The sequence below is a fragment of the Cimex lectularius genome, unplaced genomic scaffold, assembly GCF_000648675.2.
Source record: "Cimex lectularius strain Harlan isolate CLEC.00 unplaced genomic scaffold, Clec_2.1 scaffold16, whole genome shotgun sequence".
NCBI classification, from domain to species: Eukaryota; Metazoa; Arthropoda; class Insecta; order Hemiptera; family Cimicidae; genus Cimex; species Cimex lectularius.
The window spans coordinates 2,953,947-2,967,390 of record NW_019392679.1 but is presented as its reverse complement, the minus strand read 5'-3'; the positions used below and the strand labels follow the sequence as shown (position 1 = coordinate 2,967,390).

Genomic DNA, 13,444 nt, shown 5'->3' with positions numbered 1-13,444 from the left:
TGAAAATTAAATTCTGATATTAACTCTTGGCGATAGTGACGCGTATTGTTAATTAAATGTTTGAAATCATTAAACAAATCAATAATTTGTGTCTTATTTAATTTAACTAAATTTAGATGAAATCCGAATCTCAGATAATATCGTGCATTTTGCAGTAACATGCTATATATCGTCTTTAACTAGGTCATTTATAATGAACAAATTAAATTTTCTCTAGCCCGAAAAGGCGCACCATTGAGATAATTGTTAATATTATTAATTGTTTAATTATTTTCATTTCCTTTTTTTTCTCTATTTTTATTTTATTTCATTAATTTTATTATTTTTTTTATTTTATTTACATTATTTAGATTAGATTTCATTGTAAATTTTAAAATCTTTTAGAAAATAATTTAGTTTTCAGTAGCGTCAGGTATTTATAAATTCACCACGAATAGTCGATTTATGTTGGCACTGCGTCAATAAATTTCTACGGACCGTTTTCTTGTATGTATATATCGACATACATATTTAAAAATAAGTTAAATAAAACTATTTAAAATTATAATAAAACTCTGCGCTATTTATACATGTATTATATACGATTGACCCCAAAATGTATAAAACAAAATAATTCAATCATGGAGGTCGTGAAAGCTTCATTTTAGGAGAGTAGTCCTTACCTTCCGACTGTGGTTTTAGACGTTTCGTGGCCGTTTTGTTACTTTAATTTTACGTAAGTATTATATTGAAAATAGATATTTGATTGTTTATTCATTTTAGGCTGATTACGGTTTCGTATAACTCTTTAAAAAAAACAATTACAAATTTGTTCTGTTTTTTTTTCATCAGATTTCACTTTCCCCACGTGGACCTGTACCACCAAATTTTACCTTTTGGGTAATTTTTTTTCCATTTCTACGCCTTTTCTTGTTTAATTGTCAAGTGCAGTTCGACCGAATTGGGTTTCATTTTATTTTATTTTAATTTTCAAGTATAAGTGATGTGCCGTTAAGCGTGGTCTTATTATGCTTGAACTCCAACCTAAACTGTTAAATCGGTAGCAGATCTCTTAGGTTGTTAAACATTTTGTTTACACTAGTTCCGAAATTGTGTAAAACGGCAATTTCAAAATAATTTCCTTAATTTGTATTATGTGTAGCAAAATGCCCGACTAGTCTTTAATTTATTTCTTTAATGTAAGTTTTTGGTTTAATTGAGTAGAATATTTGTGAAATACGTATGTAAATGTCCACTTGGTTAAAATTAAGAAATCCACTATAGTGGTGCAAGCCACCAATTTCACCAACCTACCAAACTGATGTGAGGTAGTTGAGGTGGTGTTCAGACCTCTGTTGTTGGTAAGATATTCGAAGGATTACGCTGTCAGTGTAAATTTTGGTTATCTGGTGTAAATTGTAAGATTTTTCATGAAAACACTAAATATATGGTGTTTTAGCAGCGAATCCCAAATGAGTTTGGAACTGGATAGTTTTCTTGTCCAGGGTAGTACAGGTTCTGAAAAAGTGCCGCTAGAACGTTTACTTAACTGTGTCATAATTTTATAAATAATTTCTGTTATTTTAGTTTTTAGATTAGTATCTAAAGATATGGACATATTTTCCTGTCCTTTCATTGACCACAGAGCACACCATGAGAAGAAATATCCGCAGAAGGTGACCTGTAAATAAATGATTGAAATAAATAATTCGATTGAAATGTAACGGAATTTGACATGTTTTGAAATTTTTTATTGGCTTGCATTGTTTGTAGTTTTTTTTTTTTGTCATAAAATTTGCTTTTCTTGAGGAATGACCACTATTCTTTTTCCACTTCCACTGGAGATTTTAGTTGCAGTAGTTCATTGTTTGCCAAAGGCTGCATTTCAAATTTAAGTAAATCCAATGAAATTCCCGAATTGAACCCACCAATCTACCAGCTGCTAACCACTCGTCTACCATCCACAACCTGATATTTAAAGTTCTGCTATGAAAAAAAAAAAAAAAAAAAAAAACGGTTTGAAAGTTAGGTTGAAACAATTGAAAGGTAGCTGCTTAGGACTTAGTTGTACCAGGCCACTAGTAGAACTAAATTACCCCATGTATTCTGCAGGGGGTGATGATCTTGTATTTTTTTCTGATTCTTTTGATCTGCTTATTCTCCACAGGGTTGGTCTGTCAGATGTGTTTTGGTATTTCGCCATCTTTAGTGGGCCACATCTGCATAGGAAGGATAGCTAGATTAAAATTATCAGTAATAACTAAATTATGGTAGGACTTGGTCCAAACTTGAAATAGTGCTGCTTGAACACCAAACGGTTCTGGTTCTACAATTCTGGAACGCTGGCTTTATTCTTTGTCATTTACTGCACATATGGGCAATCAGTTCTGAGCAACTGCTGAACCCCACGAAGAAGAAACCTTTCGTCTGTACATTTAATCCAACACCTGTACTCGCTTCAGCTACTAAAATTAATGATAGAGATTAGCATAGTTCCTGCACGAGGATGACACACAAAATCGTGAAGCGTTCCAACATCAAGACTAGAATGCAATTAGCATAAATATAAATAATCCAGTAGCAATATTTAAAATGCGTTCACTGACATTAGAATATCAGTTTAATAAATTGTAAATTAAATGCAAAGTATCTTATTTATGGTTATTTTCAGATAATGGTTGAAACTGCAGCTAAGCCTGCTGCAGCAACCCCTGCTGCAGGTAAACCATCGGATGCAAAGAAAGACAAGAAGAAGAAGGGCCAGAAAAGGAACTACGACCTCGGTTGTGGTGTGTATAGGTTCAGCAGAGCCCGCATGTACCATAAGAAAGCTCTTTACAAGTTCATGGGGAAAACAACACCGAAGAGTGACAAACCGAAGGTGCCAGTCACTGTTCAAAAGGCAATTGGTGGCGAGAAGAATGAAGGCTTCCGTACCGTTTATCTAAAGAAGAGGACAAAGTCCTACCCGACAGCTAATAGGGTGAATCGACACCCTAGCAAAAAATGCTTCGCCCAGCACAAGAGGAAGTTCAGGGCTTCACTGACTCCTGGTGCAGTCGTCATCTTGCTGGCTGGACTCCATAAAGGCAAGAGGGCTGTTCTTTTAAGGAACCTTCCTAGCGGACTCCTCCTTGTTACTGGGCCATTCACCCTTAACGGTGTCCCCCTCAGAAGAATTCACCCAAATTATGTCATCGCAACATCTGCCCGAGTTGACGTCTCTGAGGTCAAACTCCCCAAACATATGAATGACAAATATTTCAAAAGGTTGAAAGCCAAAAGAACAAAGAAGGACGACGGTGAAATATTCGCTCCCAAGAAGGAACCTTACAAGCCAACTGACCAGCGTAAAACTGATCAGAAGGTAGTTGATAAGCAAGTCCTTAAAGCACTACAAAAGGGTAAGGATGTAGGTCTCATGAGACGATATCTCTGCACGATGTTTGGTCTTAAGAGCAGCCAATATCCTCATCGTATGAAGTTTTAGGTTTGTCTATCTTTAAATACCTTTGTAAATTTTTATTTTCCATTACTTTTTAAAAATTGAGGTTTTATAAGGTAATAAACATTGAAACTTCATATGAAAATACTTGTATTTATTTTATTTTAGTACCCAATTCCCTTTGTTCAATACATCAAATGTTAAAAGTAAAGTCTGAAAAAATTCCATACATGGTATTAGTAATAGTAATCCAACAATATTGCAGGATGTTATTAATAATTAATATTTATTCAGAAATCGTGAGATGCGGTCTGGTGTGATGTAGGTTTCAGAAAATTTTCTTTATCGTGCCAACGTTTCGATCTTTATTGAGATCATCTTCAGGGCTCAAAGTGTTTGTCTTCTGTGTAATTGTGCCATTCTTGCGTGTCGTGTTGTGAGTTTCTGAAACCTACATCACACCAGACTGCATCTCACGATTTCTGAATAATTATCAATGTGTGTGGTGGTCACGAATCACCACACAAATAATTAATATGTATTAGTAATTTAATTTTAAATAAAGACGTCTCTAGTGAGTTGACATGCAGTATTTTCCTTCATATAGGTCGATAGTATGCATTGAAAAAAGTTAAATTATAATTAATTGATTGTCTCTTCCACAAAAATAAATTAGACCACCAATTAAGGCAAATGTGACATGTCCGATGTTATTTTAAATTTTCGGGTTTGATGTTAGGATGTTAAAACTGTTCTCCTTCCTATGTACTTGGACATTGCATGACTCCCCAGTCTGATTTCTTTTGCATGCAATCACTCTTACTCCTTTTGAAATTCCATTCAAAATTTTATAGTACATCCTCAGTTACAGTTTTCAATGAAAGTATGTAAATGAACTAAGTTGCATTTAATTTAAAATTTGTTTTCACAAAAGGTATCCATAAACTAGAAAAAACTAAATACTGATATTAAGCTCAACTTTATATGTATGTACTTACAAACAAATAGAAGGTTAAAAAAATAAATAAGGACAACAAAAATAACTGAACGTAAACAAAATGAAACTAAAACTGAGGGCACCTGGCAGGCAATAAGGAAAAATCAGAAAAGACCAATAGGGTTGGGAAGGGCAGGGGCAAGAGGTAGGTAAAATATTGTGGATGAATAGTTTTCCAGAAAAACAATTGTCACAATTTTACAAAATTTGAGAAAAATCAGTGTGTGCTCAGGGACCAGAAAAGATTGGTTTGCTGATGAAGGGTGTGGGAGGTGGCGTTCATTTACTACACATTACATACAACCTCAGCCCAATAGATTGCTGTGTCAGCTAACTTAAAATGCAAAAAATACTGGCCTGGAGAGCATTCAAACCTACAGTAAAATACTTTACTTAGGGTTAAGGTTAAAGGTTAAGGGCCACCACACAATTCAGACTAACTGTTAGCCGATAGGTACCTACCAGTGGATATTTATTATAGTCAGCACCCTTTGTGCTAAAGAGGTCTCATATGTCGTAACAATCTTGTAATCTCTGGCAATTTAAAATGGAAAAGGGCTCAGTAAAATAATGCTATTACTAGAATTAAAATTAGTACACACAAAAAACTAACATAAATAAAGCATAAAAGTTTATTTTTGTAAAAATATTTACAATAGGAATTTATTTACATATCCAAAAATTCAAATATTTACAATTTTTAACAACCACTGACATCCTTGGTATTATTTTTTCTATGCCATCGTGTCTCCACGGGGTCAAAGCCTTGTTCCGCACAACCAAAAACTGCCCATGGAGGGGTCTTTTTTAAATAGTCCTAGCCATAGATAAACAACATTAAATTTTTGTTAATTATTAACATAGTAACATTAATTATATAGTTAATTTTCTCTAAGGTCTTGGTTAAGATGAAAAAGCCAGTGACTTGAGCAGGATCCGAATCTAGAACCTTCTGCTCTTACCACTTGAGTTATTGTGATTTAATCCAAACAAGACCTTAGATAAAATGTATATTAATTAAAATAAATAAATTAAAATAGTCGATAATGACAACTAAATATATGTGTGGGTTAATTGAATTTTTGTTTGCTATTTTAAAATAATTTTGTACTCTACCAGTGCTGTAAAAGTTTTACTGCCATCTGTCTCATAAAATTTCTGTATCAGCTCATGGAATTTGTCATAATCAATCCAAGTGTACCATTCCCCATTTAGTTTAAACTGAAACAGCAAATTAAGACATTAATATAAAACAGTACAAGGGAATCAACAAAAAAAAGTTTTACCTTCTTGTGGGCTATTAAAAGGCAGTTGGAGTGTTCATGTTCTGAAGCGATTTCATAATCAGGCAACAAAGAAACTAATTGTTTGACAAATGAAGTGACCTCTGAGTGCCAAGGGATGTTGGCCATTGTAAGCGTATTTGGCTTTCCAGCTTCACCACCTCCACAGTATGTAACACCCTTCAAAGGGAGGAAAATGATGAATATACATTTATATTTTACAAATAAAATGTTAACCAAAACTTACTTTTATTTCTATGAAGTCTGGATTACCAAGTGATACAAGAGAAGCATAATCTTTCATTTCATCAAAATTCCAAGCTTTCACTAATGTGAGTCGATAGACTGTGCGTTGACCCTGACATTTAAAAAAAAATTAATTGCTCTAATAAAGTATACATTAGTTACATACTTTGCTGGAGAGAGCCTTCAAGCTTTCTATAAATCTTTCCCAAAAATCTTTGAACAAAGGTCGATCAATTTTTTTCAGGCTTTCTTTTGTGCTTGCGTCGACACTGACGTAGAGTTGAGTGACAGGGTCTAAAGCTTTGATGGCATCTGGGAACTGTGCATTCGTTACAAGGAAAGTGGATATCTCTTTGCTGTGAAGGAGTTTGACAAATTTGCAGATTTCAGGGTACATAATAGGTTCCCCAACGAGAGAAAGAGCACAATGTTTGGCTTTCAGGCCTTCTTTGTACCTTTCGGGTATTACTCCTGGTACTCCTGCAACAATAGATTGAATCTCTAGTTTCAAGATGGCAATTTGTTGTTAAAAGAGTGGAGAGGGGAGTAAAATGTATCACAGAAAAGTGGCTCCTGGTTAGTCTTAATTTTGATACAAAATGGTGCAATGAAGTTTTTGTATTTCTGGCATGTCATTTCTGTTTAGAAGAGAGAGTTAAACCTCATACCAGTCTGATAACGTATCGACAACTGCTCCATTCCTGGTGGCAGGAGTCGACAATGTGTTGACTTGGCCATTGTAATTTTAAACCATTTAAATCAAGGAAAAATATAAAAAATCAACATGTCTGATTGTAGTGATAACGACATGTATTAACTTGGTTTTGGACGTGCCCTTGATGTGGTGCGGTTGATAATGCATCAGCAGTTCAAGTTACATTATTAGTTTTATTTACGTTGTACATAATAACAATTAAAAATGCAACAAATATTAAGATCATGCAATGATTTACAATAATGTAATTAAGTGAATGAACAATTGAGTGTTTTGAATAAGTCCTTTGTAAGAAATAAAGTTTTATAGGTTGTCAATACTTTCTCAAAATGGATGATTTTTTTATTAATTTTAGCGTGTAGGACACTAAAAATCCATCCTTCCACTAAACCAAAAAGGCTATTTATAGAGGCATTTTTCTGTATTTATAAATTCTGGTGGAATTCCGTTATATTCCCTTCCTCAGAGTATAAACTAATAACTATTGCTGGTGAAACAGAATCTATTGTAGAGCTATTGCAAAAGCTTAAGACTGTTGGCTAAAATTTGTGCCTTGTGGGTGGAGACGGGTAGAAATAGAACTATATGGGCAGAGTAAAATTAACTCCTTTATTATAAAGTTAACAAGTATAGGAGTGGAGAGGCTTATGGGAAAAATATTCATCGCTTTTTTTATATATACCATGGTGGGTGGTCTAGGTGTTTAGGAGGATTTAGCATGGTAGGAGTGAAGGGTGTCAGTAAAGTCCTTAAGGTGGGCATTCACGATCACTCTAAATGGAACCGCGCTAAGCCGTACAGCTCCATTTGGAGCGCCTGAAATTTTGGGGGATTCACGACAGCTCCACAGCCAGTCGCTCCGAACGTCAACCAGTGAATTACCTTCTCAAAATGGATGACTATCTCTTGTACTACTCTTCTGTTTATTTACATATTAAAAGCAGAATATCGAAGAGGAAATGGTGTAAGAAGTGGCTCCTGAACAGGAGCCGTAATACCCACATCAATTTGATGAAAGATCTTTCCCTTGAACCCGCTGATTGGAGGAACTATTTAAGGATGGATGAAACGTTTTAGTTATTCATTATATTTAGTGTTCTATTGACCAAATTACTTCTTTCAATTATAAGGTTTTGGTTGAAATGAAAAAGCTAGTGCCACGAGCGGGACCTGAATCCATGGCCTTCGCTAAATACGCCGCTGCTCTACCACTTGAGCTATCGGGACTTCGATCCTCTCCAACACCAAAAAATAGCAAAAAGAGAGAAAATTCGAAAGGTTGTAGGTTGAGATGGGGAGTTGGTGCCCGAGTGGATCGAACTATCGAAGTCAGGATAGCTCAAGTGGTTAGCTCAGCAGCGTATTTAGCCGAATGTCGTGGATTCGAATCCCCTCGTGGCACTAGCTTTTTTATTTCAACCAAAGCCTTACAAAAAAAGATTAATGTCTTATTTATATCTCCAGCTTGTTACCCCCTTGATTAGAAAACAAAAGACAGTCATGAGAGAAATCATCACTACATGAAAGGTTGGCACATTACTACTTCTCGCTTCAGGGATGAACTACAAAGAACTTAAGTTCTCTACTACGATTTCTGATCATTGTTAGGGGTTATCAATACTGCATATCTCGTTGTATTTGTATCCTTTTTTTGAAAACGACCAACTGGTTGAAGATCGAATTTCTTTTATTTCTATCGTGGTAATATAATCATTGTCCACCATTTTCATAAACATGGTAAACTTTCATACAATTCAATCACCTCAACAATAGAATCTCGATTGGATGTCATTACCAATAAAGAATAAACGTTTTTGACTTTTTGAGAATGCACGACAGAGATGTTTGCTCAGTGAAAGAAAGACGGAGACTGTGCCAAAAAACGAGGGTTTTCCCATTCACGAACGCACCATGCCGTCGTCATGCCGTAGATATTTGGAGTGGCGCAATGGAGTTTGGACTGGACGAATATTCGGCACAGCCGGGCACGCCAGTTCAGTTTTGCCATTGACGTGGTTTTTGGAACGGCGTCGCTCTGTTTGGACTGCTAGGAGCGATTGTGAATGGCCACCTTAAAGCCGGATTTTCACTGCACGACAAACACTTGCGCAACTGTTTCACAAAATTTGTCTTGCATTGAGGATACCTAGCTGGGATCTGTGAAACTTTTGGCGCGAGGAAGTTTTAGGGTGAGCCGGATGTCTTTTTTAAGCTGTTTTTTAGTGTGCATCAAAGTACATTAATACATTGTTTGTTTCTCCCCATGTAAACGCACGTCTCAAGTATGATAATGAACCAGGAGGACTGCATTTGACTTATCTGAATGTATTACGCTACCAATTTTTGTGGGATGCTACAAATAAAACTCATCGGAACAAGAGAGAGAATGGAAGGAAATAAGCATCGAAATGGGACAAAGACAAAAAGTACCGAATGATAACAAAATCTGATGCAACAGTTGCAGTTATGGATGGCGTGCTTGACTTGTACAAGTTGATGGTTCAGCTTCATGTTCAAATGTTTTGCTCTGTAGAAATGGTTAATCCAAGACAGCTTTTTGCGAGTAATTCTCATGTTTAGTTGCGCGAGTGATTTTTTTTGTGCAATGGAAACCCAGCAGGAAGGCAGAACATGAGGAAAGGTTTTTAACTCAAATATTATGAACAACATACTTACTACATGCTCAGCCAACATTTTTTAATTGGTTGGTCGCACTATGTTAATAATATTAATTGCGCAATATTAATCACCAATTTTTTAAGCCTCATTTATGTCAGAATTATTACTTTAAAACTAAAATCTCTCTTTCTTAAATGTGTAAAACACAAATTCGAAAAGAGTCAAAACCATACGTGTAATAAAAAGTTAATTAAATATTGGATTTTTTGTCATAGGAGAGTAAAATGTCTGCAACATATCCAGTACAGGGGTTACAAATATCAACACGCATCAAATTCTCAACAAAATATAGTGAATAAATGATAAAAATTAAGTAAACTACCTCTAAATTCTTTAATCATGTTATAATGGTTTTCAAGGGCTCCTTTCAAAATGTCTTCTGCATTGTCCATTTTCCATTTCCATTCTGTACCAACAGGGTTAGAGTGATGGCGCCAACAGAAGACACATTTGTTAGCGCATGCCAAACTGGGAGTTGCTTCCATGCATCTATGGCTTTCAATACCGTAAAAAGTATGCTTGTAACAACCACCCCTTCCACGGAGCATCGCCTATTTTAAATAAACATGAATCATATTTCTAGTAAAACCTGTATATCTAGTGTACCTTTGTCCATCTACACAATTTGACACCTGAGTGGGAGCCAATCAGCTTGTACCCTTGCTTTGTAAGCACTTGCCTCAAAGGTGCAGTTATCATCTCTTTTTGATCTGTAGTAATTTTTGATTTTGGCTTGACTAAATCTTCCACATCAACAACATTAGCTTCTTCTTCATCGCTGCTTTCAAAATTTATACCCTGTGTTACAAAAAATGTAAAGTTATATTATTTAAAACATTGATCAATCAAATCTTTTTGTATACATTCTCTACTGGGTGTTCTATTGAAATATTTGTGTGTTTTAAAGCATTATTAACACGTTTCAACCAATCATTAAAATCATTTTCAATGCCACCATATGAACTCTCCGAAGTGTCCTCGTCGCCTAATCTAACAGGCAAAACCCTGTTGGCACCAAGGTTCAATAAATCAGAATCTATATTTTTTGCTACCTAAAAAGTAGTGTACATTTAAATAAGAAAAAAGCACATTTAAAAATTGTGTTTAAAAACTCATACCAAGTTAAAGTCATTTTTATACTGAGAATTGCCCAATCCAAAAACAGCGTATTGCAAATGGCTGTAAGCCGCTTTCTCGACTCTGAAGTCGTTAGCAGCTTCATTTAACCATTTACAAAACCATATGCCTGACACTGGAGGCTTGCCATCGGCCACAGTCGGAAACAAGAAAAGCGTCATTGTGTTTGTTCCGTTTGAATCTCTGTTCAATGACTCCTCCGGTTCCACTGTTGAAATGTCCAAGACTGTCACATCTACCTTGTTGTCAAATTCATAACAAGTTATCTTCTCTGCTAGCGTCTGCAATTTAACAAAAAAACATGTAAAAAGTTTGTTACTAGGCACTAACTTTTGATAATATATGTACAGTTTGATGTATCTATAGATGATTTATTTACAGAGAGAAGAGAACTTCAACATGACAAGACAACACAGAAAACATTTTGAGCACTGAAGATGATCTCAATAAAGATCTAAACGTTGGCATGATAAAGAAAATGTTTTTCTAAACCTACATCTCACCAGACCGTATCTCATGACCTCTAAATAATAATTAACATAATGTGTGGAGATTAGTGACCGTTAATCGATAATTATTTAGAAATCGTGAGATGCAGTCTGGTGTGATGTAGGTTTCAGAAAAACATTTTCTTTATCGTGCCAAAGTTTCGATCTTTATTGAGATCATCTTCAGGGCCTGGGATTTACAAACATTGTTTACATTTAACAAATACATTTCGGACAATTACATTTTTTCCACATCCTAAATGTATTTGTTAAATGTAAACAATGTTTGTAAATCCCAGGCCCTGAAGATGATCTCAATAAAGATCGAAACGTTGGCATGATAAAGAAAATGTTTTTCTGAAACCTACATCACACCAGACCGCATCTCACGATTTCTGAATAATTAATTAAAATAATGTTAGATCGATCCGTGACAATCTCTATAATCACAAATGCTGCTATATAACAAATGCTCTATTATCACTTACTCCTGTAATGGCAAATGTTTGTTTTCAATATATGACTAGTAAAACTCAATAATTGTCCGGCATTAAAGATTTAGGAATCTGGCATGATACTAAATTAACATTCAACTTTCACATAGAAACCATGTGCAGACAAACTTATAAACTCCAAGGATTCTTTTATAGATCCTCTTATTACTTCACAGAAATCACTTCTCTAATCTGTCTTTACACTTCAATAGTCCGACCAGTTCTAGGGTATGCTAGTTCTGTTTGGTCTCCCCATATCAACATCCAAATGTTAGAAAAATTACAAGCAATATTCCTGAAATTAGTCTCCTTCCACAACAAATCAAGTTTTTCAATCACCCCAGACCCAGACCACATATTGATGAGTGTGATGAGTGCTGTGACGATTTTTTTTAAAAATTGCAGTCGTGGTTCTCTAGCGTCAGAAAAAAAATCTATTATCCAAGACTGACGCCTTAACCACTCGGTTACCGCAGTCCCCCCTTTCCCAATCTCATTTTTGTGTTCAAATTCTAAATTATATTGTATGTTATTATTTTATTATTGTCAATGCTTAATGTTTTTTATTTAATTATTGTAATGAAATGGGTAATTGCCCGCAAATAAATAAATAATTAATTACGTTAAGACGCTCATCTTCACATCGATCAATATTCGACTAATTTTTAAACTAGTTTCAAGGAAATTCGACAACAGTTGATATATGAGAAATTGTACCTTTGTTTTGCCATACTCCGTAGCGTAGTACACCATGATTTTTGATATCTCCAGCTCCCCGAAGCGGCCGGTTTCCCTTCGCTTGGGAGTTTTCAACTTTTTCGCTAGTGACCGGTCGCCGACGAACGTCTGCTTCCTGACGGAAACTTTCGCGTCTGGCTCATCTCGCTTCTGGTCTCGTTTAAAGCGGAACCTCAAAACGAGCACGGTCAAAAAAACAGCTGCCAACGAGCAGACGACCGTGCCTGAAAGAAAAAACAGCCCCACGGGAAGAATCATCAGTGAGGGAATGAAATAATATTTTATATTAATATAATTTGAGATATATATCAGGGTAACATAGCATGCGGCAAATGAAGGAGGTTACAACTTGCAGGCACATGATATACAAATAACAATGACGTCAGGTCAAATGTGGAATCATAGCTTACAGCAATCTGCATATAAACTAATTGAAGAACAATAATTATGAACTCTCAAAAATCTTACACAGTCACTTTAATTTTTTTTTAAAGAACTACCAAGTAAATCCCACCGTCAGAAATAATAACAAGGTACTTATTATTATTAATTTTAAAACTAAAAATAGGGCTCTTACATGTACTTTTAGATGCCATGGGCCTGAAAGAAGTCAGCGAGGAAGCAGAACGTGCTTCCAAGGAAGTCAATTCCACAGTCTCGATCTTGCAATTCTGAAGGATAAGGCTAAAAGTTTAGAGGAGTGTTGAAGGCTTTGGATATGATTGATGCGTTTGGAAAAGGAATGTGGGAAAATAGTTGATAGATATTGAGGACATTTGATTTAATTATAAATATACATATTAAAACTCTACGTTTATAGGTGTTTAGAATGTTAAGGTTGCTGAAGACTAATATAGGATGAAATATGATCCGTTGGTTTAAGATCATAACGGTATATAATGTAGAAATGATAAGCAATTTGAAAGCAATGAGCATATTGAGAGTCTATGGAAAGTGAAAAAAAAGAAAAAAAATAGCACTACAGTAAGAGAATAAAAAAATTATTATGGATTTAATAAGGAGAACTCTAGTTTTCAGTGGAGTGAAAATGCTAAGGTGTCGAAGAGAATTGAAGCTTGAGAACATCTTATTAATAATAGAGCTCACATGGTCATGCCATGTAAGCTTGGACTTAAAAATAACTCGATTTTTAATAAAAATAAACGATATTTTTAACTTTTAATAATAGAGGAGCCGTTGATATGAGGAGGTTGATAGGCAATCTGTACAAATGAGTTTATTT

The 13,444-nt window shown here is 35.1% G+C and overlaps 2 protein-coding genes across 3 annotated transcripts; one reads left to right on the top strand and one right to left on the bottom strand.

Annotated features, from left to right (window-relative positions):
• The first annotated feature begins 611 nt into the window (after positions 1 to 611).
• On the top strand, positions 612 to 3,569 carry LOC106661586 (60S ribosomal protein L6). 2 transcript variants are annotated; one of them, XM_014385099.2, is made up of 2 exons: positions 612 to 715; positions 2,651 to 3,569. In XM_014385099.2, exon 2 carries the CDS (start codon positions 2,654 to 2,656, stop codon positions 3,467 to 3,469), a length of 816 nt encoding a protein of 271 aa, XP_014240585.1. In that variant the 5' UTR covers positions 612 to 715; positions 2,651 to 2,653; the 3' UTR covers positions 3,470 to 3,569. The 2 variants fall into 2 exon arrangements, with proteins under 2 accessions (XP_014240585.1, XP_014240586.1); XM_014385100.2 differs by lacking the exon at positions 612 to 715 and adding an exon at positions 784 to 879.
• Positions 3,570 to 5,086: 1,517 nt separating this feature from the next.
• LOC106661607 (S-adenosyl-L-methionine-dependent tRNA 4-demethylwyosine synthase-like) lies at positions 5,087 to 12,618 on the bottom strand. The gene is made up of 10 exons (XM_014385120.2): positions 12,181 to 12,618; positions 10,463 to 10,762; positions 10,208 to 10,396; positions 9,951 to 10,142; positions 9,667 to 9,895; positions 6,117 to 6,430; positions 5,952 to 6,062; positions 5,708 to 5,884; positions 5,538 to 5,642; positions 5,087 to 5,238 (listed from the first exon to the last, which is right to left on the bottom strand). The coding sequence occupies exons 1-10, from the start codon at positions 12,457 to 12,459 to the stop codon at positions 5,122 to 5,124; spliced, it is 2,013 nt and encodes a 670-aa protein (XP_014240606.1). The 5' UTR covers positions 12,460 to 12,618; the 3' UTR covers positions 5,087 to 5,121.
• Positions 12,619 to 13,444: the final 826 nt, after the last annotated feature.

Bases quoted from the DNA above. Each gene is read 5' to 3' on its own strand.
- LOC106661586 (XM_014385099.2), top strand. From the start codon at position 2,654: ATGGTTGAAACTGCAGCTAAGCCTGCTGCAGCAACCCCTGCTGCAGGT.
- LOC106661607 (XM_014385120.2), bottom strand. From the start codon at position 12,459: ATGATTCTTCCCGTGGGGCTGTTTTTTCTTTCAGGCACGGTCGTCTGC. The intron at 10,397-10,462 runs GTATGAGTTTTT...ACTACTTTTTAG, and splicing joins ATAAAAATGACTTTAACTTG to GTAGCAAAAAATATAGATTC. The intron at 5,643-5,707 runs GTAAAACTTTTT...TTGCTGTTTCAG, and splicing joins TTTTAATAGCCCACAAGAAG to TTTAAACTAAATGGGGAATG.